Source organism: Acomys minous, assembly GCF_964271855.1.
Source record: "Acomys minous genome assembly, chromosome: 12".
Classification (NCBI taxonomy): domain Eukaryota; kingdom Metazoa; phylum Chordata; class Mammalia; order Rodentia; family Muridae; genus Acomys; species Acomys minous.
In genome coordinates, this window is record NC_140493.1 from 76,958,148 (window position 1) to 76,985,855 (window position 27,708).

The window sequence follows — 27,708 nt, forward strand, 5'->3', positions numbered from 1 at the left end:
CCATCTCTGCCTCTGAGTGTAGGGACTAAAGGCATGTACCACCCTCCCCCACATGAGTGCTAGGGACTGAACCTAGGGCCTTATACATGCAAGGTCAACGCTCAACTACTGATCTACATCTTTAGCCCTGTGGTTTTCTTGTTTGTGTTTTGAGACAGGGTTCCATTACCCCTGGTAGGACTGGAACTTGCTATCTAGAGCAGGCTGACCTGCTTGTTGAGACCTTCCTGCTTTTGCTTCCCGAGTGCTGGAACTATACATGGTGACATTTTGGTTTTCTTTGTTTTGAAACTGGGTCTAATTTAGCTCCAAATACCCCTGAATTCTTGATCCTCCTGACTCCACCATCGGAGTGCAGGTTTTACAGGTGTGTGCTGCCTCACTCACGTTAAAGTAAATTATTTTGTGTTTTGTTCTGGGACAAGGTCTCATGTAACTCAGGCTGGTCTCAAACTCACAATATAGCCCAGGCTGACATTGAACTCCTAACCTTGCTGCACTGGCCTTTGGGGTGCTAGAGTTACTGGAGTGTTGGGGCACTGGTATAAGCAACCATCCTTTTTGATCGATTAGATAACTAGTTTAGCTTTTCAGTTCTTAGGTTTAAAGAGTTTGGGTCAGGTAATTTGTGAGTATACCTTAGGAAATAATTCTCATCCCTAGAAATTTGAACACACAGACACATACAGTAAAAAAAAAAAAAGTCACATGTTATCCAGGTGATTCTCATGTACACGGAGGTTAAATATTATAGTTCTAATTTAGATAAACACAAGTTAGGGTAGGCAGTGCTACTGTTATTATCCTGATAGCCTGTTATTAATGGGCCATAAAATAATTAGGATTCTTTTTATACATTCGATATTGATCCTATGGTAATGTTCCGTTCTGGTAACTTTTTGTTGCTATCCATGGGCCTTGGAATCCTAGCTTTTGTAAGAAGAGGCAGTTAGTGTGTATTAATAATCATTCCCGTTTATCCTCCGTGGAGTTCAGAAGAGTAAAGCAACTTAGTTATGTTTTATTCATGATTTCTGGGCCTTGGAATGAAGCAGATATCTTACCTAAAGTTTAGTGCTGTATTTGTGCATTGTTAGCACAGGATCTCTTACTCTTTATGCTTACCTAGGACTTGGGGCTGTTCTGCCTTAGCCTCCTGACTGCTCTGGTTACAAGCACACACTGCCTTGCCTGACTAGCTGAATGCTTTTGTTTTAGTGGATGAGAAAACTGAGGTCTGGTGAGGGGAAATAACTTGGTTAAGGTTGAGACTTTAAACTCGAATGTCCCACTTGAAGTTTGGTAATTGTTTTACTCTGATTGCTTGATCTTAACAGGCTTTTTAAAACTTTTTTTTTTTAAACTTTTGTGAGTATTTCTGATCAAGTTGGTTTTCTAGAGTGAGTGAACAAAAGTATTTTGTGTAACCTCAGGTCAAGAAGAAGAATTAGCATCAGGGGCTAGAAGCTAGGACTTCATGTAAACATGTCTTGCTACTTTCTGGCCCCTTAGGTTGACCGTTAGATTAGTACTGGTGGTATCCTCCCCCTCAAAGTCATTTGGAAGTGTGTGGGAGTTGTGAACTCCTGAGACGCCTCACATTTGAAGGACAGAAGACTTCTGGTACAGAAACTTTGGCAAAAGGACTGGGTATGGTGGTGCACACCTTTAGTCCCAGCACCAGGGAGGCAGAGGCAGGTGGATCTCTGTGAGTTCAAGACTAGCCTGGTCTAGAGTTCCAGAAGATCCAGAAGTTCCAGAAGATAGACCCTGTCTCAGCACCACTACCACCACTACTTTTGTAATGGAGTATATCATCCAGTACAACCAAGAGTTAAGTCTCAAAATGTCCTGGGCTTCTATTGAGAAAGACCAGCTTAATGCTAGAAGTTACACTGCTCTTTATGAAATTTGTCCAACTTAATTTTATGTGAAACATAATGTTCAGTTGTTGAATTAGGACACAGAGTTTGGCAGTGGTGCAATACATGCCATTACAGGAAACTCAGCTGATGATATTCTGAGGCAGTGTGTAGGTGCCAAGCCATTCCCAAGGTTCAAGGCCGTCAGGCAGAGGCTGCGTGGCCAGTGGCATGACTGCCTAAGAATGTCTTGGATGCCTCATTGTTGCCACAACTGTCATGGTGGTTGCTCATGGGCAGGAGTGTGATCAGCAGCCTGGGGAGAGGACAGTTGCCAGTTTCCACTGACTTCTCTGCTAGTGTTCCAAATAGAACAAGGTTTCTTCCTTGATCCATGTCACTTGTGGATATGGTAGTGTCTCTGGGATTAATTTAAATTCTTTCTTTGATAGGAAGACTTCAGTGATACCTGTAGCTAATTAAATTGTATGTGACCCTTGGCAATCCATAATTTTTCCTTGAACTCATTTCCTTTCTGAAAAGTGAAGATAATGATTCAGGCACTGCTTTCACTCGTTGAATACTAAGTAGAAGCTGGTTGAGTTTACTAGCAACTCCTAGAAGGAATAGCCTGATCTTTCACGCTTGCTGGAGTTAAGGGGACAGCCCCATTCTTCACAAGTGTTAACTGCAGCCATCTGAAGCAAAGTAGAGTAATTGCTGTGAGCTTGATTTCAGGTGCTAAGCGAACATTTTAGTGGTCTGATGGATGAGCAGGATCAGAAAACAGACTTTTCTAGGGATGGAGAAGACATGCATCATGTTTCACGGGAGTCTCTGAAAAATTGGTTAAATCACTTCCTAAGCTTTGTTACCCAAGTATTTGCAAACAAAGGCTTAAGAAATAGTTACAACTTGGTGGGAGCAGGTAGGTCTCATTGAAAAACTGTTTAGGACTTTTATTGTTAGGTAAGGTCAACCTGGGCTTATCAGCTATAGTTTGCTATGTCTCTGAGAGCCATTAATTAATTGAGCACTAAAGAAGAAAGACTGTTAAAAGACTAAATGTGTACATCTTGATTTTGGTAACTAGTATGTGATTTGGTGGCATCTAATAGAGTTGCCTTATTTGTTTAGTTTCTCTGATGCCACTTAAGGTCAGATTTTTCTGCATACTTAAAATGCACCACATAGTTTCAACCCATGCTATCAGTCAAACAAGATTGTAAACAGTTTTTCAACTATTATACTGATTTCCTGATTAAAGTCCAGTTATAAGCAAGTTCCCCCTACATTTTGGTCCTCAACCTCTTAGGGTACCATGATTCTTGTTTCTTTTTCTTTTCTTTTCTTTTTTTCTTTTTTCCTGAGGCAGTGTTTCTCTGTGAGGAGCTAGCTGTTCTCAAGTTGGCCTCAAGCTCACAGAGACCTCACTGTCCCGGTGTCTCTAGTGCAGGGATTAAAGGCGTGCGTCACCACTCCTGGCAGGCACTGCGATTCTCAGACCTCCTTCATTTTATGTCTGCAACTCCATCTCAATTTTCCTTTAAACACCTTAAAATAATGTGGTTAAAATACTGAATGAGGGAGGGGAAATAGGGTGAAAGTGGGAGGGAGGGAGGAATGGGAGGATACAAGGGATGGGATAATAATTGAGATGTAATATGAATGAATTAATTTAAACAATGCTAGAAAAAATAAAATAGAATACTGAATGAGGGGGTTGGAAAGATGGCTCAGTGGTTAAGAGCACTGACTACTTTTCCAGAGGACCTGAGTTCAATTCCCAGCAACCACATGGCAGCTCACAACTGTCTGTAACTCCAGTTCCAGGGGATCCAACAATCTTACACAGATACATATGCAGGGAAAACACCAATATACATTAAAAACAAAACAAAACAAAACAAAAACCAACCATCCAAACCAAACCAAACCAAACAAAACCTGAATCTGAGTGCATGTGAATTGGGCATAAGATGTACCAGACTGGGTTCAAGGAGAAAGTGAACTCTCTTCTTCAGGGAGGGCTCTGGGAATATGAATTGTATTCCTGCCCCTTATCTTTTGAAAACTGAGACTTTAGATATAAGATTGCTTATAAGATGTTTGTCTCTTCAGGAGAACCTAGAGATTTTTGAAGCACTTCCGTTTGTTTTTGTCTCTGTGTAGCCCTGGCTGCCCTTGAACTCATTTTGTAGACCAGGCTGGCCTCAAACTCGTGACCCACCCCGCCCAGCTAATTTTCTTTTTTTTTAATCTTTACTCATGAGTATGTGTGTGTCTGTCTGGGTATGTGCATGCTACATGAGTGCGGTGTCCTTAGAGGTCCAAAGAGGGCATTAGATCTCATGGAACTGTAGTCGCCTGACTACTGTGGGTGCTGGGAACCAAACTCAAGTGCTCTTAACCACTGAGCCATTTCTCCAGCTCCTCTGGATCCTTTTTTGCATTTACCTATATTTTACATATTATACATATGTACTTCTTTTCCCTCCTTTCATCCTTCTTCCCTTCTTCCTTTTTTTTAGGCAGGGTTTTATGTATCCCTGACTATCCTGGAACTCTCCACGATCCTCCTGCCTCTGCTTCCCAAGTGTTTAGCCACCATGCCATGCTACACATCTACCTACCTTCATTGTACACAGGGCTGTATTTCTTTTATTTTATAATTCATTTAATTTTATTTCATGTGCATTGGTGTGAGGGTGTCAGATTCCCTGGAACTGCAGTTATAGACAGTTGTGTGAGGTACCACGTAGGTGCTAGGAATTGAACCCTGGTCCTCAGGAAGAACAGCCAGTGCTTCCAACCACTGAGCCGGCTCTCCAGCCCCCTATACACATACTTCTTCTTATTCTTTTTATTTTTATTTTGCTTTTTATATTTTATGTGTATAAGTAAGTGTTTCGATTGCAAGTATGCCTGTGTACCACATGTATAGTGCCTGCAGAGGCTAGAATAAAATATCAGATGCCTTTGAACTGGAGCTAAAGACTGCTGTGGCAGCCATGTGGATGTTGGGAATGGAGCCTCTGTCCTCTGGAAGAGCAGCCAGTGCTCTTAACCACTGAGCCATCTCTCCAGCCGCATACACATTTCTTTATACTGAAATGAGGTCTTTATAAACTACCTTTTTTGGTGGTGTGGGTGTCATAGATTGAATTCTTCAGCCTGACATGTTATACAAGCAATACATCTAGTATCTCCAGACCTAATATACTAAAACTCTCCAATAATTTTCTTTTTATTTAGTTTCACTTTAAACTCCTTGAGTTTTATGACTTTTATCAATTTAGTGACTTCATTAAAGCCTCGTGATAGAGATAAATTAAATAATAGCTGCAAAGGCTTTTCAGGAATATAAAATGTGCCACACCCAATATAATGTGGTTCAAATGTTTATAAATTTACTTGAGACATTGCATTGTTAGGTAGCCCATGTTGGCCTTGAATTAAAATGTCCTGCCTTAGCCTCCAAGTGCTGGAATGATTTTGTTATGAAAGAGCCCTTATGTGGCATAATTTTCTTGCTTTGGTTTTGAAACAGGGTTTTACCCTGAAGCTCAGGCTAGCCTTGAAGTTACTTTGTAGCCAAGACTGGCTTTGAACACACAAACTTACTGCCTCTCCCTCCTGAATGCTAGCTTTACAGGCTTGTGCCACTGTGCCTGGCTTGATACAATGTTTTGACCAGAAAACAGAAGTCTTCTACATAAAACTTGGATGTTTAGTATTATTGAAAAGCTTGGTTACAGGAAACTTGCACTGTCAGTGTTACAGTTCTTACCCTGAGAATAAGCAGTATTAAAATCACATGCCTCCCCTCCTTTCCTCAGTTGTGTCAAGCTTTATAGTGGCAAGTAGGGAATTGGCTCTAGTTTGCAGTTCTCGTCATGGCATTGCTTATAGATAGGCCTGTGAGGGTGCTTCATGTTTTTCTTAGCGTTTCTCATTTGGCTTGCCTGAGTTTTCTTCCTCCCTCCAGTAGCTTTCCAAATTGTCTTTCAGTGTTCTTTCTTTAATATTCTGAGGTTCCCAGTTGCCATGGTGCCAGTAGTAGTGAGTAGACAGAGAAGGTCATTATGAGATCTGCAACTTGGTGCTCTTGCTGGGGTCAATAGTCTGCTTTCTGTCCCTTACCCTTCCCTCCTCTCCATTCTAAAAACAGGAGCTGTCTGTGACGATGTATGTATTTCAGTCTCAGGAGTTTATTCTATAAGCTTGTGTGATTGTTACGTGTAAAGCTCTGCTCCACGATCTTCTATTTCTCCTCTAGTTCGTATGTTTCTGCCCTGCCTTCTTTCCATTGACATAAATTCACAAGTGACATTTGCATTTACTGTTTTATATATTTAAATTATTAAAAGTACTATGTTCATTGTAGAACAGTTTGAACTCTGACTGGTATGAAAAGGAACTAAAAATCTAAAATAGTTTCGTCTAGTGATAATCACTATTTAATACTTAATTTTTTTTTTACTACTTAGGTTTTATTAAAAATGATGTTCTAGTAAGTACACAGTTCAGTTTTTTTGTTTTTATTTTTATTTTTATTTTTGAGACAAGGTTTCTCTGTGTAGCTTTGGCTGTGCTGGAACTCACTCTATAGACCAGGCTGGCCTTGAATTTACAGACATCCACCTGCTTCTCCCTCCCGAGTACTGGGATTAAAGACATGTACCACCACCCCTGGCTCAATTCAGTTTTTTTTTTAATGTAATACTTTGTTGTGATATTAAAATATTTTTAAGACTTAATTTTAAAGTCTTATTTTTAAGTAATTTTATACTTACAGAAAAGTTACATTCCTATGTATCTTCACTGTTTCCCCTACAGCTAACTAATTTTACATAGCTTTAATATACTTGTCTAGCATTGCCATACTTAGCAAATGTAATTACACTAAGCCATTCAGCAAAGTGAGAGGATTCTTCAGAGAGCACTTATATGCTCAGTTTCTAGATTCTACTGCTAACATTTTTCTATATTTGCTTTATCATAAGTCTATCCATATCTCTATCCAGCCACTAGATTTTCTTAAATCTTTCAAGTTTTGATACAGTATAGTTTTACTATTATTCCATGTTTTCATTGTGATTTGTGTGTATGTATATATGAGTGTGTATGTGGCATGCATGTGGGCATGTGAGGGTGTATTCTACCATCTGTGCATGTGTGCAGGCTAGAGAAGGTAACCCATTATGTCACTCTGCCTTATTTGAGACAAGGTCTCTTCTTGAACCTGACAACCAGCAAGTCCCAATGTCTTCAACTTCCCACCCCCTTTCTCTTTTAGCATTGGGGTACACAGTACAGGCATGTGATGTGACTTTTTAAAAGATTTTATTTTTCGAGACAGGGTCTCTCTGTGTAGCCCTGGCTGTCCTGGATCTCCCTCGGTAGATCATGCAGGCCTCGAATTCAGAAATCTGCCAGCTGTTGGAGTTAATGTACCAGTATGGCCTAATAATGTTTATTATTAGGCCTATAATTATTATTACAGCAGTATTTTTTAACCTGCTAGCAATCAGTCTAGACAGAGACACCTGTCATCTTTTAAAATAGCCATAGTTAACCTGGGGCAGCTTTCCATAGTGGGGCAGGTATGGGATACCTACCCTAATCACATGCCATCTGCTTCTAATAATTCTATCAAGCTACCTGCCATTCATAATCCCAAATACTTGCTAATTATCATCTGGGCCAAGTCTCCATCCAAGCTGGCCATGTGCTTCTCCACCTAACCCATGATGGCACAGCCTTCTCCTTCCTCTCCTCCCTTCAGTGTTCTCCTAAGATTCTCTCTGTCTCCCCAAGCCTTGGAATCTTAGCTACACCTATCCCATTTGCCCTGCCCAGATGTGATGGTCTTTTATTGGTCAAACAGGTTAGGCTCTTAGGTAGAGTACAGGTGGGGCAGAGACAGCAAGCAGTCATTAGCATCAAAATACATCAGATCAACCTCCAACAGCCAGCCCGTGCCCCTCAAGTAATGGGGTTAAAGGCATGTGCCACCATCCCTGGCACACTTGACTTTTAATTAATTGATTTTTTTTTTTTAATTTTTAAAAAGCTTTTGAAGTAGGGTCTTTGGGTAACCCTGACTGTCCTGGAACTCCCTCTGTAGATAAGGCTACCTTCAAATTCAGAACTGCCTGCCTCTACCTCCTCCTGAATACTGAGCTAAAAGGCGTGTATAGTCACACTTGACTGAGTTAATCTCTTATACCAACCACAAAGGCTAACATTAAAACACCAGTATTAGCTGGGCTGTGGTGGCGCATGCCTTTAATCCGAGCACTTGGGAGGCAGAGGCAGGCGGATCGCTGTGAGTTGGAGGCCAGCCTGGTCTACAAAAGCGAGCCCAGGAAAGCCAGGACTGTTAGATACAGACAGAGAAACCCTGTCTCAAAAAACCTAAAAAAACAAAAACAAAAACAAAAACAAAAACCCACCAGTATTAAATGTCAGCAAAAACGTATAGCACAGGAAATGTCTCACACCATTGGTGGGAATATTGATTGATAAAACCACTTTATAAAAAGTATTTGTCAGTGTCTTTTAAATATATATATATATGTGTGTGTGTATATATATATGTATGTATACACATACATACACACACATATGTACACACTACACACATACACATATATGTATATATGTACACACATGTATATATGTATATACATAGGCACATATTTATATATGTATATACACATAAATAGATACACATACATATGTATATATGTACATATGTATCATGTGTTGGCCTTTTGTTGTTGTGACAAGCTACTTGAGAAGAACAGCTTAAGAGAAGAGAGGTTGCCAGGTGGTGATGGCACACACCTTTAATCTCAGCACACGGGAGGCAGAGGTAGGCCAATCTCAGAGTTCTAGGCCAGCCTGGTTTATAAGCTTGAGGTCCAGGACAGCTAGGGCTATACAGAGAAACCCTGTCTTGCAACCCCACCCCCAAAAAAGAGAGGGAGAAAGTTTATTGTGGTTCACAGTGTCAGGGGGTGTCAGTTTATTGTTAGTTGTTTCTATTAATTAGGCCCGAGCAATAAAAGTATCACGACAAAAGGGGCTGATGGATCAGAGCTGCTCAGCTCATACAGCTGTGAACAGGAGAGAGACAAAGGAAGGGATGGGATGTTGGGCAAGATCCAGGCTTCAAGAACATGTTTCCAACAGCCCATTCCTTGTCACCTCCAAGTTTCTGCCACCTGCCAGTAATGCCATCAATGAGTAGAAAAACTCAATGAGCTTAATGATGCAGTCACTCCCCGCCTTACAAGGCTCACCATTGAACACTGTAGTGGAGGCCAGTCCTTTAACACCCGAGCTCTTGTATTTCATTCCTTTTTTTTCAGGGTAGGGTCACACTTTGTAGCCCTCATTGGCTTAGAACTTGTTAATAGATCGGGCTAGCCTCATACAGCAGTCTGCCTGTCTCTTGATTCCTGACTGCTGGGGGTTAAAGGCATGTGTCACCACACAACCTTTCTGAGACATCTTTATAGGAAGATGTGCAATGACAGAAGGGCTCCCATGCCACTTTCATTCTCCTTGAATAGTACGCTTGGCTGTCTTCACTGAGCATTGACACAGTGGAGAAGGAATGATGCGGTGCTACAGAGAACAACCAGGGACTTGCATCTTTTTTTCTTTTTTCTTTTTATTATGGCTGGTGGTCATGTTAGGCCTAGATGGCCTGCCTTCCTTCCTTCCTTCCTTCCTTCCTTCCTTCCTTCCTTCCTGCCTGCCTTCCTTCCTTCCTTCCTTCCTTCCTTTCTTAAAGATTTTATTTATTTATTTATTTATTTATTTATTGTACAGTATTCTGCCTCTATCTGTGCCTGCACACCAGAAGAGGGCACTAGGTCTCCAGATCTCATTATAGATGGTTGTAAGCCACCATGTGGTTGCTGGGAATTGAACTCAGGACCTTTGGAAGAACAGACAGCGCTCTTAACCTCTGAGCCATCTCGCCAGTCCGATGGCTTTTCTTTCAACCATAGTCACCTCAGCATACTAGATTAAGAAAACTGGGCACGGTTGCGAACACCTTTAATCCCATCACTGGTAAGGCACATGCAGGTGGATCTATGTGAGTTCTAGGCCATCAGGTACATGGTGAGCTCCAGGACAGCCAGGATACATGGAGAGACCCTGTCTCAAAAAAATAAAATCAAAAGAGATGAAGACGTGTTTGCCTTACTTGGGTATCTTGTATCTGATCATGTATATTCTGTCTGCGCTCCAGTCATTTGTCTACTTCTGATCTGTATACTTCTCTGGAGGGTTATTAAGCTGTCACTATTCAGCATTTTGGTGAGATTTTTTTTCTTTTTCCCTTAAGGCACAAGATTCAAGTCAGGTTGGCTCCAGTGAGTTGTAGCCATCCTGAGGACGGCTCAGGAGGCTGTTCTGTAGCTTGCCTTTTCTCTCACCACTATGGTTCAGTATCATGAGCATCTACTTAATCAAAACCAAGTCAGGAAAATACTGCTGGATAACATTCCACCATTGATTATTTATATTTCTGTGGCAAATTTAATTTTCAAGAGATACGTGTCCCACAACTCTGTTTAGCCTGGATTTTCCTTCCCTGCTTAAAATGAGTTGAACCTCTTTGTCCAAAATATTATCTGGGTCCCCTTTCTTTTTAGAGGCTACCCATGTCTCTCTGTGTGTGTTTTGTACCACCTCTATGCTTTATGATCAGATTTTGGTGAACAGTCTTTGGATTTTACTACTTAGGCCTGAAATTTCACCTTTTCAAAGTTCCTTAGTTAAGGCATATTTCCTTCCTGCTTGCTCCCCCACATCCCCCTTGTGTGCCTTTCCCCTCGTGGATCAGAATAGTCAGTATTATTTGTTTTGATTGGATCTCAGAAATTACCTACCTTGGCTGTGTAGTCCTCCTCCTTCTGTTTCATGACACCGCTGTTTTCTTGTCTTTGTTGTTGTGGTAAGTGTTGCTTTTTTTTTTACCCAGGGCCCTCCCTGTCAGGTGTTCCTGACAGCCAGGGACAAAGTGGCTGTTGGTGAAACATACCTGCTGCAGCTAAAGTAGAGCTGCTGTTTCTAGCCAGACAAGATTTTAGATTTCTCCTCCTCTGCTCTCAGAGTCCTTTTAGAAAACCAACTTATTTGTGTGAACCATGTGTAAGGAGAAAATGCAAAAAAGAGAGATAGGTGGGAAAACACTGAGGACAGAGTAAACAAAACTCTAGTAGTTTGAGGTCATCCAGTGTGACTAAAGCTGCCAAATACATAAGCAAGGCATTCTATCTCTTGTTCTCATGTGTCTGAAGCAGCCGTAGGGAGTTTTGGGGTGGTGGGACTGTGGTTTATGTTTACAAGGCCAAAATATGAAGAAAAATCTCCCATCCTTTGCCATTTTGATATGGAGGGTTGTGTAGCTGAAAAAGGAAATATCACATACTTCAAAACTAAGTTTTAGGTGATTTAGTTGAGCAACATATATCCTTAAAAATGGTAAACTACCAACAGCTAGTCCAGCGTGAATTTATGGAGAGATTGATTGGATATTTTTAATCTATAAGAAAATGATTTGTTATGTATGTATGGGTGTTTTTCCTGCATATGAACATGAGTTCCACGTGCATGCCTAGTGCTGGCAGAGGTCAGAAGGTGGTGTTAGATTCCCTGGAGCTGGAGTGGCAGGGGGTTTGTTGGTGCTGGAAGCTGAACCCAGGCTCTCTGCAAGAGCAACAAAGGCTCTTCACTAGAGAGCCCTTACCAGTCTCTAATTTTGTTCTTTCAAGAAGTGAGTAAAAACTGGCATAATTATCCTTGAATATTCTTTATTTTGCATGCAGAATTTGGATAAAAAAATATGTGCAATGATGTGATCGTGTAGCCTCATTAAGAAAAAAAAAAGAACTGGTCCTGTTTGGTCCTTGTGGTGCTGCTAGTCCACAAAAGGAACCCAGTCAGTACCTAGTTGCTCACTGGATTTGGCTGGCATTTCAAAAATTAAGTGTCTTTAGCTACTGTAAAGGAGGAAAGCTCTTTGTAGTACGTAGCATCCTGTTGAAAAGTTTTGCTGAAAACTATTTTAGGATACGTTTCTAGGCCAGAAAAGTGCCTGATGAGGTTGTCTTGCAATGTAGCCTGACTGGAGTTGTTGAGAATGCCAAACTCCCAGCCTTTTCCTAAGAAGAGGACATGTCCAAAGCTTTCGTTATACAGATTCAAGCATCTTCAGGCCTGTGTCTTCTAGGAGAAGATTGACATAAAAGGCCTAAATGATGGTCAGTGAGATGGATTAGTGAGAAAGCTTGGCATGCTGAATTTGATTCCCATGTAAGGGTTGAAGAGAACTAATTTCAACGTTGTCTTTTGACCTCTGTATATGCATGATGGTACACATACTCACCTCTATACACATACACACACACACACACACACACACACACACACACACACACACAGAAAATGATAGCAGTCATTAAAGGCCCTATCATTGCCCCTTGCCCTCCTCCCCGAGACAGGGTTTCTCCATGTAGCCTTGGCTGTCCTAGACTCCCTTTGTAGACCAGGCTGGCCTTGCACTCAGAGAGATCCACCTGCTTCTGCCTCCCCGAGTGCTGGGATCACAGGTGTGTGACACCGTGATTTTTTTTCCTTATTGCCTTGTTTTGTGTTCTAATTTCTGTTTTGCCTGAAAATTCACCAGAATTATGAGAAAACAACAAATTTAAAAATCACTGAGTTTTCAGGCCAGGACAGCTTACACAGAAAAACCCTATATGAAAAAAGAAAAAAAAATTTCAAAAAAATCCTTGAGGGCTGGAGGTTAAGAGCACTGCCAGCTTTTCTAAAGGTCCTGAGTTCAATTCCCAGCGACCACATGAAGGCTCACAGCCATCTACAATGAAATCTGGTTCCCTTTTCTGGCCTGCAGGTGTTACATGCAGCCAGAACACTATACATAATAAACAAACAAACAAACAAACAAAATCTTTTTAAAAAATCATTGAGATTTCAAATTTTTCACTAGAACAAAACCCCATTTTCTTTTTAATCTCTTCCAGTCTTTTGAGAGAAAACTAAACAAAACTGAGACTCAAAGAAGTAAAAAGTAACTGAAATTATATGTAAACCATATATATAAACTGGGTGCGATGGCGCACTCCTGTAATCCTGCTACTCAGGGAGATGAAGGCAGGCAGATCACTGAGTCCAAGGCCAGCCTGGTTTACAAAGTGAGTCCAGGACAGCCAAGGCCACACAGAGAAAGCCTATCTCAAACAACAACAACAACAACAAATTTCTCTACATGTTTGTACACGCATGTGCATAAAGATTTTTATTGTCAAAGGAAAGTTACACAATTTAAAGATTTTTCCTTGGCTTTATTTTCTTTTTTCCTTTTTTTTTTCTCCCCAAGACAGGGTTTTTCTGTATAGCCTTGGCTGTCCTGGAACTTCCTCTATGGACCAGGCTGGCCTCGAACTCACAGAGATCTGCCTGCCTTTGCCTTCCACCACCAGAGCCCAGCTATTTTGCTTTATTTTTAATTCTAGAATAGAGTAACACTTCTATTAAAATAAAAAAATGTTTTAATGTGATAAACAATAGAGAGCATGCTATAATTTTTTAAAATTAAAAGATGAATAGCTGGGAGTGCTGGTGCCCATCTTTAACCTCAGCACTGGTGAGGCAGAGGCAAGTGGGTTTTAGTTTAATGCCAGCCTGGTCTACATAGCAAAACCCTGTCTCAAAAAAGTGGAAACTAAAAAGCTGATTGGTCTTTCAAAGCCACTTTTCTTGTAAGGCCAGCCCAGGGAGACAAAACAGTAAAGTAGCTATAGCTCACTTCAGTTTACTTGGGCGTCCCTTGTGCCACTAGATTGTTCGGTCCACAACTGAACTAAATCTGCAGCATCTCCACCCCTCCTTGGGTTTATTTATTTTATGTGTATGAGTGTTTTGAGTGAATGTATGTCTGTGCACACATGTGTACTGGTGTCTGCGGAGATCAGAAGAGGGTGTGCCATGCCCTGAATGGGAGTAGCCACCTTCCAGGTGCTGGGAGCTGAGTTCTGGTCCTCTGTTAGAGCAGTGAGTATTCCTAGCCACTTAGTCACCTCTGTAGTCCCTCTTTAGCCCATATTGGCCTGGGACTCCAGGTGGCATGGCGGACCTGACCCATCACATCCACTGAGGATGGTTTCCTTTGCTGTAATGTGCCAGCATGTAGACCCCACAGTGGTCGCAGGGAAGGGTAGTGTGTAGTGAAAAGGAAGGTTTTCCGAAGATGTGGGTGTTGTGAAGAAATCCTATGTAATGTTTCCTTTGGCTTCTCTGTATAGATCCAGCATGTCTGGCTTGCACCTAGTCAAACAAGGTCGAGACAGGAAGAAAATAGACTCACAACGGGATTTCACTGTGGCTTCTCCAGCAGAATTTGTTACACGTTTTGGGGGAAATAAAGTGATTGAGAAGGTAAGTTACACTTACTAAACTATTTTGCCTAAAGTATGTTATATTTAATGCTTAGATTTGTTGTTTCGGTTTGTTCAAAATGGTATTTAGGTTTTTAGGGACTTTGCCTTTTTTATGTAGTGCTGTTCTGTCCATCTCCCTAGCACGTTACTAATACAGAATTTCACTGTTTGCTGATATAGTTACATATTTCTGTATATAAATAATATATAAATATATATATATTAATGCTGGTAACTTGTCATAGTTGATACGGAATTGAAACTCTGCTTCTAATGTTCTTTCTGAAAGATCTTGTGGTTTTTGCTTTTTTTGCTTTTTTGTTTTTTCCCCTGAGACAGGGTTTCTCTGTATAGCCCTGGCTGTCCTGGAACTCACTCTGTAGACCAGGCTGGCCTCCATCTCAGAGATCTGCCTGCCTCTGCAGATCTGCTGGGATTAAAGGCCTGCACCACTGCTACCATCACTAGGTCTTGTGGTTTTACAGGCAGAGCTGCATCAGCCTGGCAGGGAGGGTGTAAGGAGTGATTGGTAACCTTGTATAGTGCCAGTGGGAAGACAAAGGGGATAGCACTGGATTTAGAGAAGCAGAGAGAGAGTCCGAAGAGAAGCTTAAACAGTCTAGTAGACTCAGGGCTTGCTGGCTTCTCTCAGATAGTTGAAATGTTTAGAGCACATATGCTCCATGACATACCTGAGGTGTCAGGTGGTCTGAAGCATGTGGGAAGTGGACATAGGGAGATCAAGGGTTTGCGGCCAACCTGGCTTATAAAATGAAACTTGTCCTCCCCCTGCAATCCACCCCCCAAAGCAAAAAGCAATTCGGTGTCATTGTTATCCAAAACTTGTCAGAGCTGGGGGAAGGTATCTTGCTTGAAATAATTTATAGTGATTAAAAGATTCAACTAATACCCTATGAGCATATATAAAGGCAGAGGAAGTCCCCCTCAGGCACAGTCATAGGGGAGGGGAGTAAGGGGAAAATGGGAGGGAGGGAGGAATGGGAGGATACAAGGGATGGGATAACCATTGAGATGTAACAAGAATAAATTAATTTTTAAAAAAAGATTCAACTGTAAGAATCAGTATTCCTGCTTCAAAAGTATTGCTTCATCAGTGTCTTATATTCTCTTAATAAAGGTAGATTATGTATCTATTATCCTGAGATATTTTCAGCAGTATGATTGTAAGATCTATATAAGGAGTATTTACAGAAATTTCTCAGGATTCTTTGATTCTTCAGGTTTTCTTGTGACCCTGAAGCTGAGCAGTTTCCTTCACTCTAAAGCACTGGGGCTCAGCATTTTGGAGAACAGCAGTTGATGCCAAGAGGTCTTATTACAATAGAGATTACTGTACAACACCACACAGTGTAACCTTTCCCCCTTTTGTTATTGGATATATAGTGTGTCTCTTAGTAATAGGTAATTATGATAGAATAATTTACAAACAAATTATGATTTAAACATTTTTAAGAAATAAAGTTAGAAAGGAATTAGTTCTAGCTAGCACATGTTGAAATATTTGCTTAGCAAATATTTTAAAATATTGCTTGATGTCATAGGAGCCATTTCTCAGCAGCTTGGACTGGCAACAGTTCTTGCTTGAAATTCTTTTTCAGACAAAGGGAAATGTGTAAAAATTTATCTTTGTTTTCCTATCTTTGCCTTTCCTGGCTACCTTTTCTTCCATACCCCATTTCGTATCCTTGCCCCCCAGGTTCTTATTGCCAACAATGGTATTGCAGCAGTGAAATGCATGAGATCCATCCGTCGGTGGTCTTATGAAATGTTTCGAAATGAACGTGCAATCCGGTTTGTTGTCATGGTTACACCTGAAGACCTTAAAGCCAATGCAGGTGAGTTATTCTCTTTATGTCACTTTAGGTATAAAACACTGAGTAGCTGGGCTGGAGAGATGGCTCAGTGGTTAAGGGCACCGCCTGCTCTTCCAAAGGTCCTGAGTTCAATTCCCAGCAACCACATGGTGGCTCACAACCATTTGTAATGTAACCTGGTGCCCTCCTCTGGCCTGCAGGTAAAACAAGCAGACAACACTGTATACATAATAATAAAATTAAATTAAAAAACAAAAAAACAAAAAACAAAAACACTGAGTAGCCCTATCTGTGAGTAGGAGAATGTTACCCTAGGGAGATTCCCAAGCTCAAGACTACCACTGAAATCCTATGCAAAGATTGTTCTTTTAAAATTTGTCAGTAATAATAATAATAAAAAAATAATAAAAATGTGTCAATAATAGAATCACAACAGTGGCTGTGCTATATCTAACTATACATGTCCCTGTGTTCTGAGGTACGGAGGTAGAAATTTAACACATGTATCTGGGCTGTGAGGTTTATGACTTTTCCAGTGCTAAGTATTTGTTAGGCCACATACTTTAGTGTGTCTATCTGAAAATGTTTAGAAGAAAATGACATTTCCATTATGACTTAATGTGGAATTAGAGAGCATTTTAGAATAAAGATTTCCATTTTTCCTCCGACCACTGAGGGAGAGACATCTTAGGACCCAAATGGGTTTTCAGTAATTTGTTTGTTTGTTTATTTATTTAATACAAGAGTCTCACCATGCAGCTCTGGCAGGTCTGGCACTCAATATGTAGACCAGGCTTGCCTTGAACTCAGAGAGATCTGCCTGTCCCTGCCTTCAAACTTCTGGGATTAAAGGCATGTGGCACCCCTATTTCAACCTCACCCCTTTCAATTTGTTTATGTTTTATGTATGTGGGTATTTCACCTGCATGTGTGGCTGTACCATGTGTGTGCAGGCCTGTAGAGGCCAGAAGAGGGCATCCTATCTTCTGGAACTGTTGTTACAGACAGTTGTTAGCCTTCTTGTGGTTGCCGGAACAGAACCTAGGTCCTCTGCCAGAGCAACAAGTGCTCTTGACCTCTGAGAAACCTCCCCAGTCTCTCTTACACACTTTTTATCATTATCTTAAGGCATAAGGCACACACATATGAAAAAAGTATCCTTTTTGCTTATTTTGGTTTGTAAATGTTGTCTTCATGTTGACAGTGATATTAAGACAGTTCCTAAGAAGTAAAAGTTATTATGCTGTAAAGTGAACAAATTTAAAAAATAAAATCAAAATTAATCATTAAAACATTATTACTTTGAAATAGATGTCACAAATGCTGAAAAGCAAATGCTGATATCTGAAACCTGTAAAAAGAAGTTGATAAAGATGAGATCTTAAATACTAGATATAAACGACTTTATTAGATTTCTTTTTCCCCCAGTCCGTTTGTACCAGTATGCCTACTAGTCATTTATTCAATCACTCCACAAACATGAAGACTCACAAGAAACAAGTGCTTCACTATAATGAGATAAGTACTATAGTGGCAACATACGAGAGGGTTCTGTGAGAACATAGAAATGGGATATCTAATGTTTAGGAAGATGGTGAAGAAGACACTTCTGTAAAGAACTCCTGCCTGCCAAGGGTAGGGAAGAGTTGTGAGAATTAAGGGAAAACAAAGGGTGTACTCGGCAGAAAGACCAGCCAGTGATGGTGTGACACCGGTGCTCCTCCAAAACTGTTGTGTTTGCCAGGAGAGCCTTGTTTCTCATCAACAGATGTCAGGCTTCATGTGTGTTTGTGTGTATGTGTGTGTGTCTGTGTGTACATATACATACTGGACAGTTAAATTTTAAAACATGAAGCTTATAAAAAATAGTGTCAGTGAACCTTTCTCATCGACCTGTTATCCAGTGTCCGCAGTTACCATCTCAAGCCCATCGTAGTATCGAGTTTCTGTTTTGTTTTATCTTATGTATGTGGGTGTTTTGATTTCATGTATGTCTATGCACTGCTTGTATGCCCAGTGCCTGTAGAGGGTAGGAGAGGATCTTGGATCCCCTGGAAGTGAGATGCTATGTGGGTGCTGGAAATTGAACCCACATCCTCTGGAAGAGCAACCAATGCTCTTTAACCATTAAGCCATCTTTCCAGCCCAGGATTTAGTTTCTGTGTATGGCTCTACTCTCACTCCTGTCCTGTAGACCAGGCCAGCCTTGAACTCACAGAGATCCACCTGCCTCTGCCTCCTGAGTGCTGAGATTAAAGGCGTGTGCCACCACACCCATCCCTAAAACATTATTTTAAAAAAATTTAAAAATTGTGAAAAAATTTTAGAAAGGAGAATTAGTTATTAACATGAAGAGTGGGATTCATCCTCTTAAGACTGTAGGAGAGCAGGCAAAATTGACAGGTTAAGAAGGATGATAATAGTTCATTTCAAAATTTAAAGTGTGTATGTGTGTGGGGCGGGGAGGGAGAAGAGGGAGGGAGGGCGGGAAGGAGAGAGGAGGGAGGGAAGGAGAGGGGAGGGAGGGAAGGAGAGGGGAGGGAGGGAAGGAGAGGGGAGGGAGGGAAGGAGAGAGAGTATGTTGTGTGGGAGCCACGTGGGTTCTAGGGATGAAACTTGGTTATCATGGTTCAAGGCAAGCATCCTTACCTGCTGGGCCACGTCACCAGCCCCATTTCATAACATCATCTCATGATTTCTAGAAAAGCTGCAAAGGTGGATGATTCATGAACTAATGGGATGGGCTTGAGTATAGTCATCCTCAGTGACTGTGCAAGACTGCCCCGTGTCCCTCTACTGATGAGTCCCTTATAGGGTTTGTTTATAGCCCAGCCTGTATATTTGCTTGTGTTGAGACAGGCCCCTGCTGGCCTCGAATTCTTAGCATTCCTTCTGCCTAACTTCCAAAGGCTGAGAGTACAAGGTGAGCTGCCACACCCAACACTCCTGTGCCTTTAAATCTCTAGTACTTAATACAGTGTAAACAATCTATAGCTGTGCTGCTTAGGGAGAAATAATTCCTAATGTTTACTACTAGTAATTGGTTGAGTCTCTGTGGGCCAGTGGACAAGGAGTGCTTGGCAGATTGAGGACAGTGTCCTTAATTACTAGAGAATATATTCTAGAATATTGCTATTGCTTGTAGTTACAGGAAGTAGGAATTGAAGAAGTACAGTTTATAAGATTAAAATTGAGTTTGTTTTTCTGCCTCCTAAGGCTTCTATCTCTTAAGTTGTAAACTCAATAAATTTATTATTACTCTTACTTCTACTACTACTACTAACCACCACTACTATTGGTTTTTTGAGACAGGGTTTCTCTGTGTAGCCTTGGCTGTCCAGGCTGTCCTCGAACTCACAGTAGGGAGGCCTGCTTCTGCCTCCCTTACTGCTGGAATTATAGGTGTGTGCCACCGTGCCTGGCTTCCCACATCTCCTAAGAATAAGTTCAGCTCATATTCATTCCTGTCATACCCAGAATGTAATCTGTGTAGGCTATGCCAGTGCTATAGTGAAACAACAAACATCCACTTGCGGGCGTCTTCAACTCTGACATCATGTTCAAGACAAGCCTCGTTATCAACACCATCATCCCTCTGAGCCATCTTGTGTGTATCAGTTCCTCCTGAGCTGCACATGACCTGTCTTCTGTGCCTTTGTCCACTTTCTCTTTACTGTTTTCTTGAATGTACTGTCTCTACTCGTGATCCAGGCTCCTCATACTAGCTATGTAGCTGAGGATTCTACCTCCCAAGTGCTGGGATTATGGGCACGTACTACTGTGCTTAAATTTATGTGTTGCTTAGGACCTAACTTGCTGATTGAGCCACATTGTCCTTAATAAAAGCAATTGATTTGTATAGAACTTTGAACTTGGCATCAATTAATATCACTGAACACTCTCTCTCTCTCTCTCTCTCTCTCTCTCTCTCTCTCTCTCTCTCTCTCTTTCTCTCTCTCTCTCTCTCTGTGTGTGTGTGTTGTGTGTGATATAAGTGACATATATGGTTTATGTAAGTGACACTGTGGCTGCTAGCCACAGTGGAAAAGTTACGTAGATTTGACTACATAAAAATTGCTATTTTGGGGGCTGGAGAGATGGCCTGTCCTTTCAGATAACACAAATACTTAATATTTCAGTAGTCTATAATTCATTTATCTCATTGATGAAAATAGTTATTTGAGAGTACTTAGTATTTGGAAATGATTAAGATAATATATATCCCAGAGTCTGAAGAGCTGGCTCAACAGTTAAGAGTACTTGCTTTTCTTGCAGAAGACCCAGCCCCACAATGACAGCTAACAAGTGTGTGTAACTCCAGTTCTGGGGATCCAACGCTCTCTTGGCCTCTGAGGGCACTGCACACACATGGTGCACAGACACAGATATAGGCAAAACACTCATATGCTACAGTAAATACAGCAAAATTAAAAAAAAATTAATTGCTATATTTTAGCAAAAATGAAAATATGTTCATGATAGACAATAATATGGGAAAACAGTGACAGCAGTTTTTGCCTGAAATATAAGGAAAAAACATAATTTCATACAAAATGTGTGGAGATTATGAATAAGTAGTCCATAAAAGAAGACATAAAGCAAGTGTGATGGTATAGGCTGTGGGTGCAGGCACCCAAGGCTGAAGCAAGAGGCTTGCTTGATCCTAGGAACTCAGGGCCAGCCTTGGTAGCATAGGAAAATTCCCATCTCAAAAGTCAATCAATAAGATAAATTAAAGGAGAAAAGGAAAAGAACTAAAAGAAGTAATAAGCATATGAAAAAAGATTCTGTGTCAGTGATAACTAGAGAAATGCAAATCAAAGCAGTGGGAGTGTAAAAATTGGAAAAAATATATAGTATAGGTGGCAGTGTAAGCAATTCAGTTTTTTCCTACATTTTGTGTGTGTGTGTGTGTGTGTGTGTGTGTGTGTGTGTGTGTGTGTGTGTGTTTGTGTTTATTAGGTCAGAGAACAACTTGTGGGACTCAGTTCTGTCCTACCATGTGAGTGTGAGTGCCAGGGGTTCAACTCAAGTTGTAAAGTATCACAGCGATTGCCTTTATTTACCGAGCTGTCTTGCCGGCCTGATTTGTCACTCATATTGCTAGTGAGAATATAGAAACATGAATATCCTTTGACTTAATAGTTTTACTCATAGGAATAGATCTCAAAGATACAATTGTACAATGATATAAGGATATATAATACTTAGTATTTTAAGATTTATTTTACTTTGTGTGCATTTATTTTACTTTTGTGTATGCATGTAAGTATACTAGGTATTTATTTACCTGGTTAGCCGTGAAGACCAGAAGAGGACACTGGAGTCTCAGGAACTGGAGTTAAATATGAGCTGCCGTGTAGGTGCTGGAACTTGGACTTGGGTCCTCTGCAGGAAAAGCAAGTGCTCTTAACTGTTGAGCCATCTCTCCTGTTCCCAGGATATATATTAATCATTTGCAAATTTTAAGTCCTCTCAAGTAAATATTTCCATCAATAAGATAAATGAATTATAGACTACTATAATATTAAACATTCATTTAAAAATTATATTCAATAAAAATTATGTCCTGTCAGAATGTGAAAGGGAGAGCCACAACGTGTTGTGAAGTGACTACAGTTTATTGTTATATAAGGTTACAGAGGTGCTAGAGCATGCGCTGTCTCTGGGATGGACAGGGACAGTTTTGGCCTGTCTGAAGCATGTGAGGTGCTGTGGCCCAGGCTGACCGCAAACTTGGCGTTTTCTTTTCCCCTGCTTGCTAATGCTGGGGTTGTAGCTGTGTGTCACTCTATTTCCCGAGCTTGACTTTGTAAAGGCAGTGCTGTTACCTCCTGAACGTGTAGCCTCGTTCTCCCGGCGTCACCATGCGTCCTTCTACAGAAGACAAGCAAGAAAGAACGTTAAAGTGAATGTTTGAAAACTGCTGCTCTAGGTGATTCCTTAATATGTGGTATAATTCAGAATCTCCAACATAGTGTTATAGGAATCATCCCATTAATTTTATTTTAAAATTTGTTATGTATTCTGTGGTTACTGAGGATAATCTCCATCTTTACCATAGTTTTATTATGTCATAATAATTTGGAAGAAAAATTACATTTTCCTCATTAATTTGTTTGTGTTTTCAGAATACATTAAGATGGCAGATCACTATGTTCCAGTGCCTGGAGGACCAAACAACAACAATTATGCAAATGTGGAATTAATTCTTGATATTGCTAAAAGGATACCTGTACAAGTAAGAGTCTTGGAGAAACAAATCTATTCATTTTGCACTTAGTCAAATATCTAGAACTTGTATCCAGAGAACTTTATGTAAAGTCTCTTTTTGGAATTAAATATTTTAATTAATTAATTAATTAATTTATTTATTTATTTTGATTTTTCGAGACAGGGTCTCTCTGTGTAGCCTTGGCTGTCCTGGACTCACTTTGTAGACCAGGCTGGCCTCGAACTCACAGCGATCCGCCTGCCTCTGCCTCCTGAGTGCTGGGATTAAAGGCGTGCGCCACCACGCCCGGTCCTGGAATTAAATATTTTAAATGATTCATTTTTATTTAATATGCTTGATGTTTTGACTGCATGTGTGTCTGTGTGGGGGTGTGAGATCCCTTAGAACTGGAGTTACAGACAGTTGTGAGCTGTCGTGTGGGTGCTGGGAATTGAACTCAGGTCCTCTGGAAGAGCAGCCAGTGCTCTTGACCACTGAGCCATTTCTCCAGCCCTGGAAAATTCTTAAATACCTTTATATAAAATAACTAAAACAGACAAAGAAGACATGGAAAGGAAGGCATAGGCGTAGTTAAACAAAACAGAAATAGAAGGTTGGGAGAGACCTTTCAGAGATTCTTCTGTTCTGTGCATCTCACCTCCAAGCTATACCAAGCACATATCAGATGATTCCCTGCAGACTGTCTTAACTAAAGTATGGCACTGTTTTATAAAATAAGTTCTTTTACATTGTGTTGGGACGTTTAAAGTAAATGTCTTTTTTTTTTAAGTAAACATCTTAAAGCCCAGTGAGGAAAGAAAAATCCTCTAGACCAGTGGTTCTCAATCTTCCTAATGCTGTGATCCTTTAATATGGTTCCTCATGTTGTGGTGAGCCTTCTCCAACCATAACATTATTTTTGTTGCTACATCATAACTAACTTTGCTATTATTATGAATTATAATGTAAACCTCTGTTTTCTAGTGGTCTTAGGCAACTCCTGTCTTGTGTTGTTTGACCCCCAAAGAGGTCATGACCCACAGCTTGAGAACCACTGCTAGACTTAAGTGACCTTTTTACCATAGACATGAAGTCAGAGGCCAGTGGCCAGCATGTAAAGATGGCCAAGGTTTCTTTCGAATGCTTTAGAGCCTAGCCAGTGGGCAGTGAACTGCATTTCCTAAACAGCAAGACTGTGTCTTTCTGAGCTACTTGACTTTGCCCTCTTTAGGGCTTGTTATTCTGTGGCAGGTTTGCCACTGGGCCGCGGTGGAACGGTTGTACCACATCTAGTAGGGCCAGTCTAGTTATAGTTTGTAGTTTTCTTGGTATCACTTTTAAGAATAATTCATATTGTTATTCTGTTGTAGGCAGTGTGGGCTGGCTGGGGTCATGCCTCTGAGAACCCCAAGCTTCCAGAGCTACTTCTAAAAAATGGCATTGCTTTCATGGGTAAGCTTTTATGAGCTATAATGCTCCTGTAGTTCTTGGGTCGGTTTTGTCCATATTCTACTCTGTAATATTACTTTCTTTAAAAAAAAATATGTATGTATATGTGTGTGTGTGTGATATGTACTGCATGTACATCTGCACACCAGAAGACAGCATCAGACAAGTGTGTGAGCTGCCATTGTGGGTACTGGGGATTGAACTCAGGACCTTTGGAATACTTGTAACCACTGAGCCATCTCTCCAGCCCACTTTCTTTTGTTTTTATGTCAGTAAGCAATTCTTAGAGTAACCTTCTTCACTTCTTTTAAACCCTTTAATTTCTTTCTTCCTTTTTCTTTTTCTTTCTTTCTTTCTTTTTTCTTTTATTACTTGGTTTTTCAAAACAGGGTTTCTCTGTGTAGCCCTGGCTGTCCTGGAACTTACTCTGTAGACCAGGCTGGCCTCAAACTCAGAGATCTCCCTGCCTCTGCCTCAGAAAGCATGTACCGTCATTGCCCAGCACCCCTTTATTTCTAAAGCCAGGTCTCTCTCTTTCTCTTTTCTTTTTCTTTTTTCTTTTTTAGTTGATCTTGAGGATGTTTTCCGTTCCTGAGTTCTTTAATCTGAGATACTAAGAAGGCAGGTTTTTGAAATACCGACTGTTTACAAATGTTGCCTTTGGCATTAAGATAGCATGCAGAAGGACTGGTTATGATAGTAAAGTGACTGTCTGCTAGACATGTCCTTAGATATGAGCAGCACCTTTGCCTCTAAATATATGATTTATATTCTACGAGTGAGAGCTAATTCTTTCAGCTTGTCTCCTACTATCATGGCAAAAGGAAATAACAGAGGTTACACGGATCCAGTGTTTCTGTGTCAGCCCCACCCCCCTGCTCATGATGCTTCCTGAGTATTATTAAGGGAAAGATCTTTGTTAGGTTTCCTAAGACCAAGCAGGGTATATTTCATGTGCACCTGAGGGTTTACCAGCTTCACTTCAGGATTTAGGTTTAGAGAAGTGACTTTGTTACTTAGTTAATGTAGGCCACAATTCACAATAACTATTTATTTTTCAGGAACTTAAAGATAAAATTTCTATATATTGGTCTTTCTCTGAATGGAGCAAGGTTACTACCTTGTATTCTAGAGACAATACAAAGATAAATCAAAATGTAGTGGTCACCATATGTCATGATTGGGACAAACCAACTATAAAAATAATTACAAAGCCAAATACATGTACCAGAAGGAGGCAGAGATGCTGCTGTTAAGGTTTCTTTCTTGTCTTGTTTTTAGGCCCTCCAAGCCAGGCTATGTGGGCTTTGGGGGATAAGATTGCATCTTCTATCGTGGCCCAAACTGCAGGCATCCCAACTCTTCCCTGGAGTGGCAGTGGTAAGAAATTATTTCTTGGCATTTTGTTTGTTTAATTTTTATATGTGTATGTGGTGTGTATGTGTGTGTGCCTCTGTGTGTATGCCTCATATATGTATGTGGGCATATGTATGAGTGCAGACATGGAGGCCAAAATGTCAAAGTCCTTCCTTTGCCATTCTCTATTTATTGAGGAAATATCTCATACTTAGCCTAGAACTTTCAGATTCAGCTGTTGTAGCCAGCCCACCCAGGTCTCATTCCTGTGTCTGCCTCCTGAGTGCCAGAGTTACAGGCAGCCGCCACACCCGCCTGGCTTTTACATGGGTTCTGAAGATCTGAACTGAGCTTCACACCTGCGTAGCAAGCACATTATGCACTGAGCCATCTCACTAGCCCTCTTGTTTATATCTTAAGGTACAGAGAGGCTAAGTAGAATATGTGGCCTGGGCTTAAGCTCTTTTAGACTGTATTGAGGTACTTGGTAAGAAATAGAATGTCAGCTGGGTGGTCGGGTGCACTCCTTTAATAGACTCGAGAGGCAGAAGCAGGCGTATATCTTCTGTGAGTCTGAGGCTAGTGTGATCTACAAAGAGAGTTCCAGGACAGCCAGGGTTATGTAGATAGACCCCGTCTCAAAAGTAGATAGGTATGTATGTTTATGTATGTATTTGCTTGTGTTCTATATGTACACAGAAGAGGAGGTCAGTAGTCACCTTTCTCCCAAGGTGTAGAAGGATAAAAAGAAAAAGAAACAAAACAAAACAAAAACCCTGAGAAATCATTTATCTTTGCCATTTCCTTGAAGTGTCATGTGAATTTTTTAAATGAATGATAATAACATGAACTTGTCCTTTTTTGTACTCACACACAGGAAGCAAACACACTAAAAACTTTTAAAAATAGGAATGGCCATTGTCTTGAGGTTGAAAAGATGTGAACCCTTGTTCCTCTGGCTCTCCGGGGGATTCCCATATCCTCTGTAGACCTGCTGGGTCAAATAGTTTAAGAGGTTGAATTTGTTCCTGTTTGGATGGAGAGACTGTAGTGTTCCCCTTGGAGCTGAATGCAGAGACATTCAGGGAGCATAGAATCATGACTCTGCTGAGACCAATAAAACCGCCATTGCCGTTTCCAAAGGCTCATAAAGATTGAATTATTTCTCAGACCTCTGGCCCCAGAGCAGGCCTGAAAACATTGGAGGCATTTTGCCTGTGTGTTGCTGTGAGAAATCCGCCATGCTCCTCCCTCTCTCCTTTCCCCTTGCCTGCTACTCCCCCATGCCTCCCCGCCAGTCCTTGCCTTTGTACAACTAGGACCCTGCTCACTCTCTTGGCTTTTTGTACTGTAAGGACCCCAAGTACTAGCCCATGCTATAGCTAAGTACTGTCATCCCCCGGCCCTGGGCAAGGCTTTCCAGCAATCTTCTATCCTTCACCCTTTTCTGCCTTCAGGTTTGGTAAATATGATAGCTCTTAAAGGAAGGTGTCATAGAACCAAATGTGTGGGACGTGTTTGTAATCCCTGCACCCAGGAAGCAAAGGCAGGAGGGTTGCAAGTTCAGGACCAGCCTCTACTGTTTATCAAGTATTAATTGACATGAACTCTCATGGGCTCAATCATTATTGTCTATTGTAGGTCTTCGTGTGGATTGGCAAGAAAATGATTTTTCGAAACGTATTTTAAATGTCCCGCAGGATCTGTATGAGAAAGGCTATGTGAAGGATGTGGACGATGGTCTGAAGGTAAGGGACTGACCCCTGGGGTAGTCGATCCTAGTTACACATCCAGGAATCCATGCGAGCATGGGCGTTCTAAGGCCAGGGCAAATAGTATGTGGGGAGGAAGTGACTTTAAATGGTTTAGTTCTGAAGGGGACTGGTGACCTGCAGAGCATTTCCTGGGTGGTTGACTCAGTTTAAGGAGGTGCTGATTCTTCCCGCTCTGTCAGCTGTTAGTGTGTGAAGGATGGCCACCAGCCACCCCTTTCCCTTTGCGAGTTTAACGCTGAGAGGCTAGGCAGGAGCATGTTCGCCATCAGCTTCACTGCTACAGAGGTATTCACAAGAACGGCTTACGTGTACAGCAACAGTGGAATTCATGGCATGAGTGGAGAGGAGCCTAGCCTCCTCCCTCACATCTGGTAGCCGGCAGTGCTGAATAACTAGACTTCCCACTGTAGAGACAGCATTTGTCATTCAGCTTATTATATGGCCGAGAGCTCACAAAGCATGTGTTCTGTGTTTCGGGCTGATTTCAGAAGAGGTTGAGCAAACATGCCCAGTTTCTTCTTCCAGATTGGCCGGTCAAATAACTTTTCCCTCTGAGGAGTGAAGGGTCAGCCAGGGGCTGACATATTAGTATGTGGCTCTCACTCCACCACCCTTTAGTGCCTCACAGTTCCTCCAGCTTGTTTGCCTTTCACTTGTGAGCTAGTTGGAAGCCTCACTTATGCCTCTTGGATGATGATTAAGCTGCATCTTAAGAAGATACACTATTTT

The 27,708-nt window shown here is 41.1% G+C and overlaps 1 protein-coding gene across 8 annotated transcripts in view; it reads left to right on the forward strand.

Moving 5' to 3' along the window:
- Positions 1 to 27,708, forward strand: part of ACACA (acetyl-CoA carboxylase alpha) — a 266,488-nt gene that overhangs the window by 68,037 nt on the left and 170,743 nt on the right. For all 8 annotated transcript variants that reach the window (XM_084750470.1, XM_084750475.1, XM_084750471.1 and 5 more), the window contains 6 exons: positions 14,216 to 14,348; positions 16,068 to 16,206; positions 22,317 to 22,426; positions 23,770 to 23,851; positions 25,130 to 25,228; positions 26,846 to 26,952. In XM_084750470.1, the coding sequence (XP_084606596.1) occupies positions 14,216 to 14,348; positions 16,068 to 16,206; positions 22,317 to 22,426; positions 23,770 to 23,851; positions 25,130 to 25,228; positions 26,846 to 26,952 (670 nt within the window). The remainder of the gene's footprint in view (positions 1 to 14,215; positions 14,349 to 16,067; positions 16,207 to 22,316; positions 22,427 to 23,769; positions 23,852 to 25,129; positions 25,229 to 26,845; positions 26,953 to 27,708) is intronic.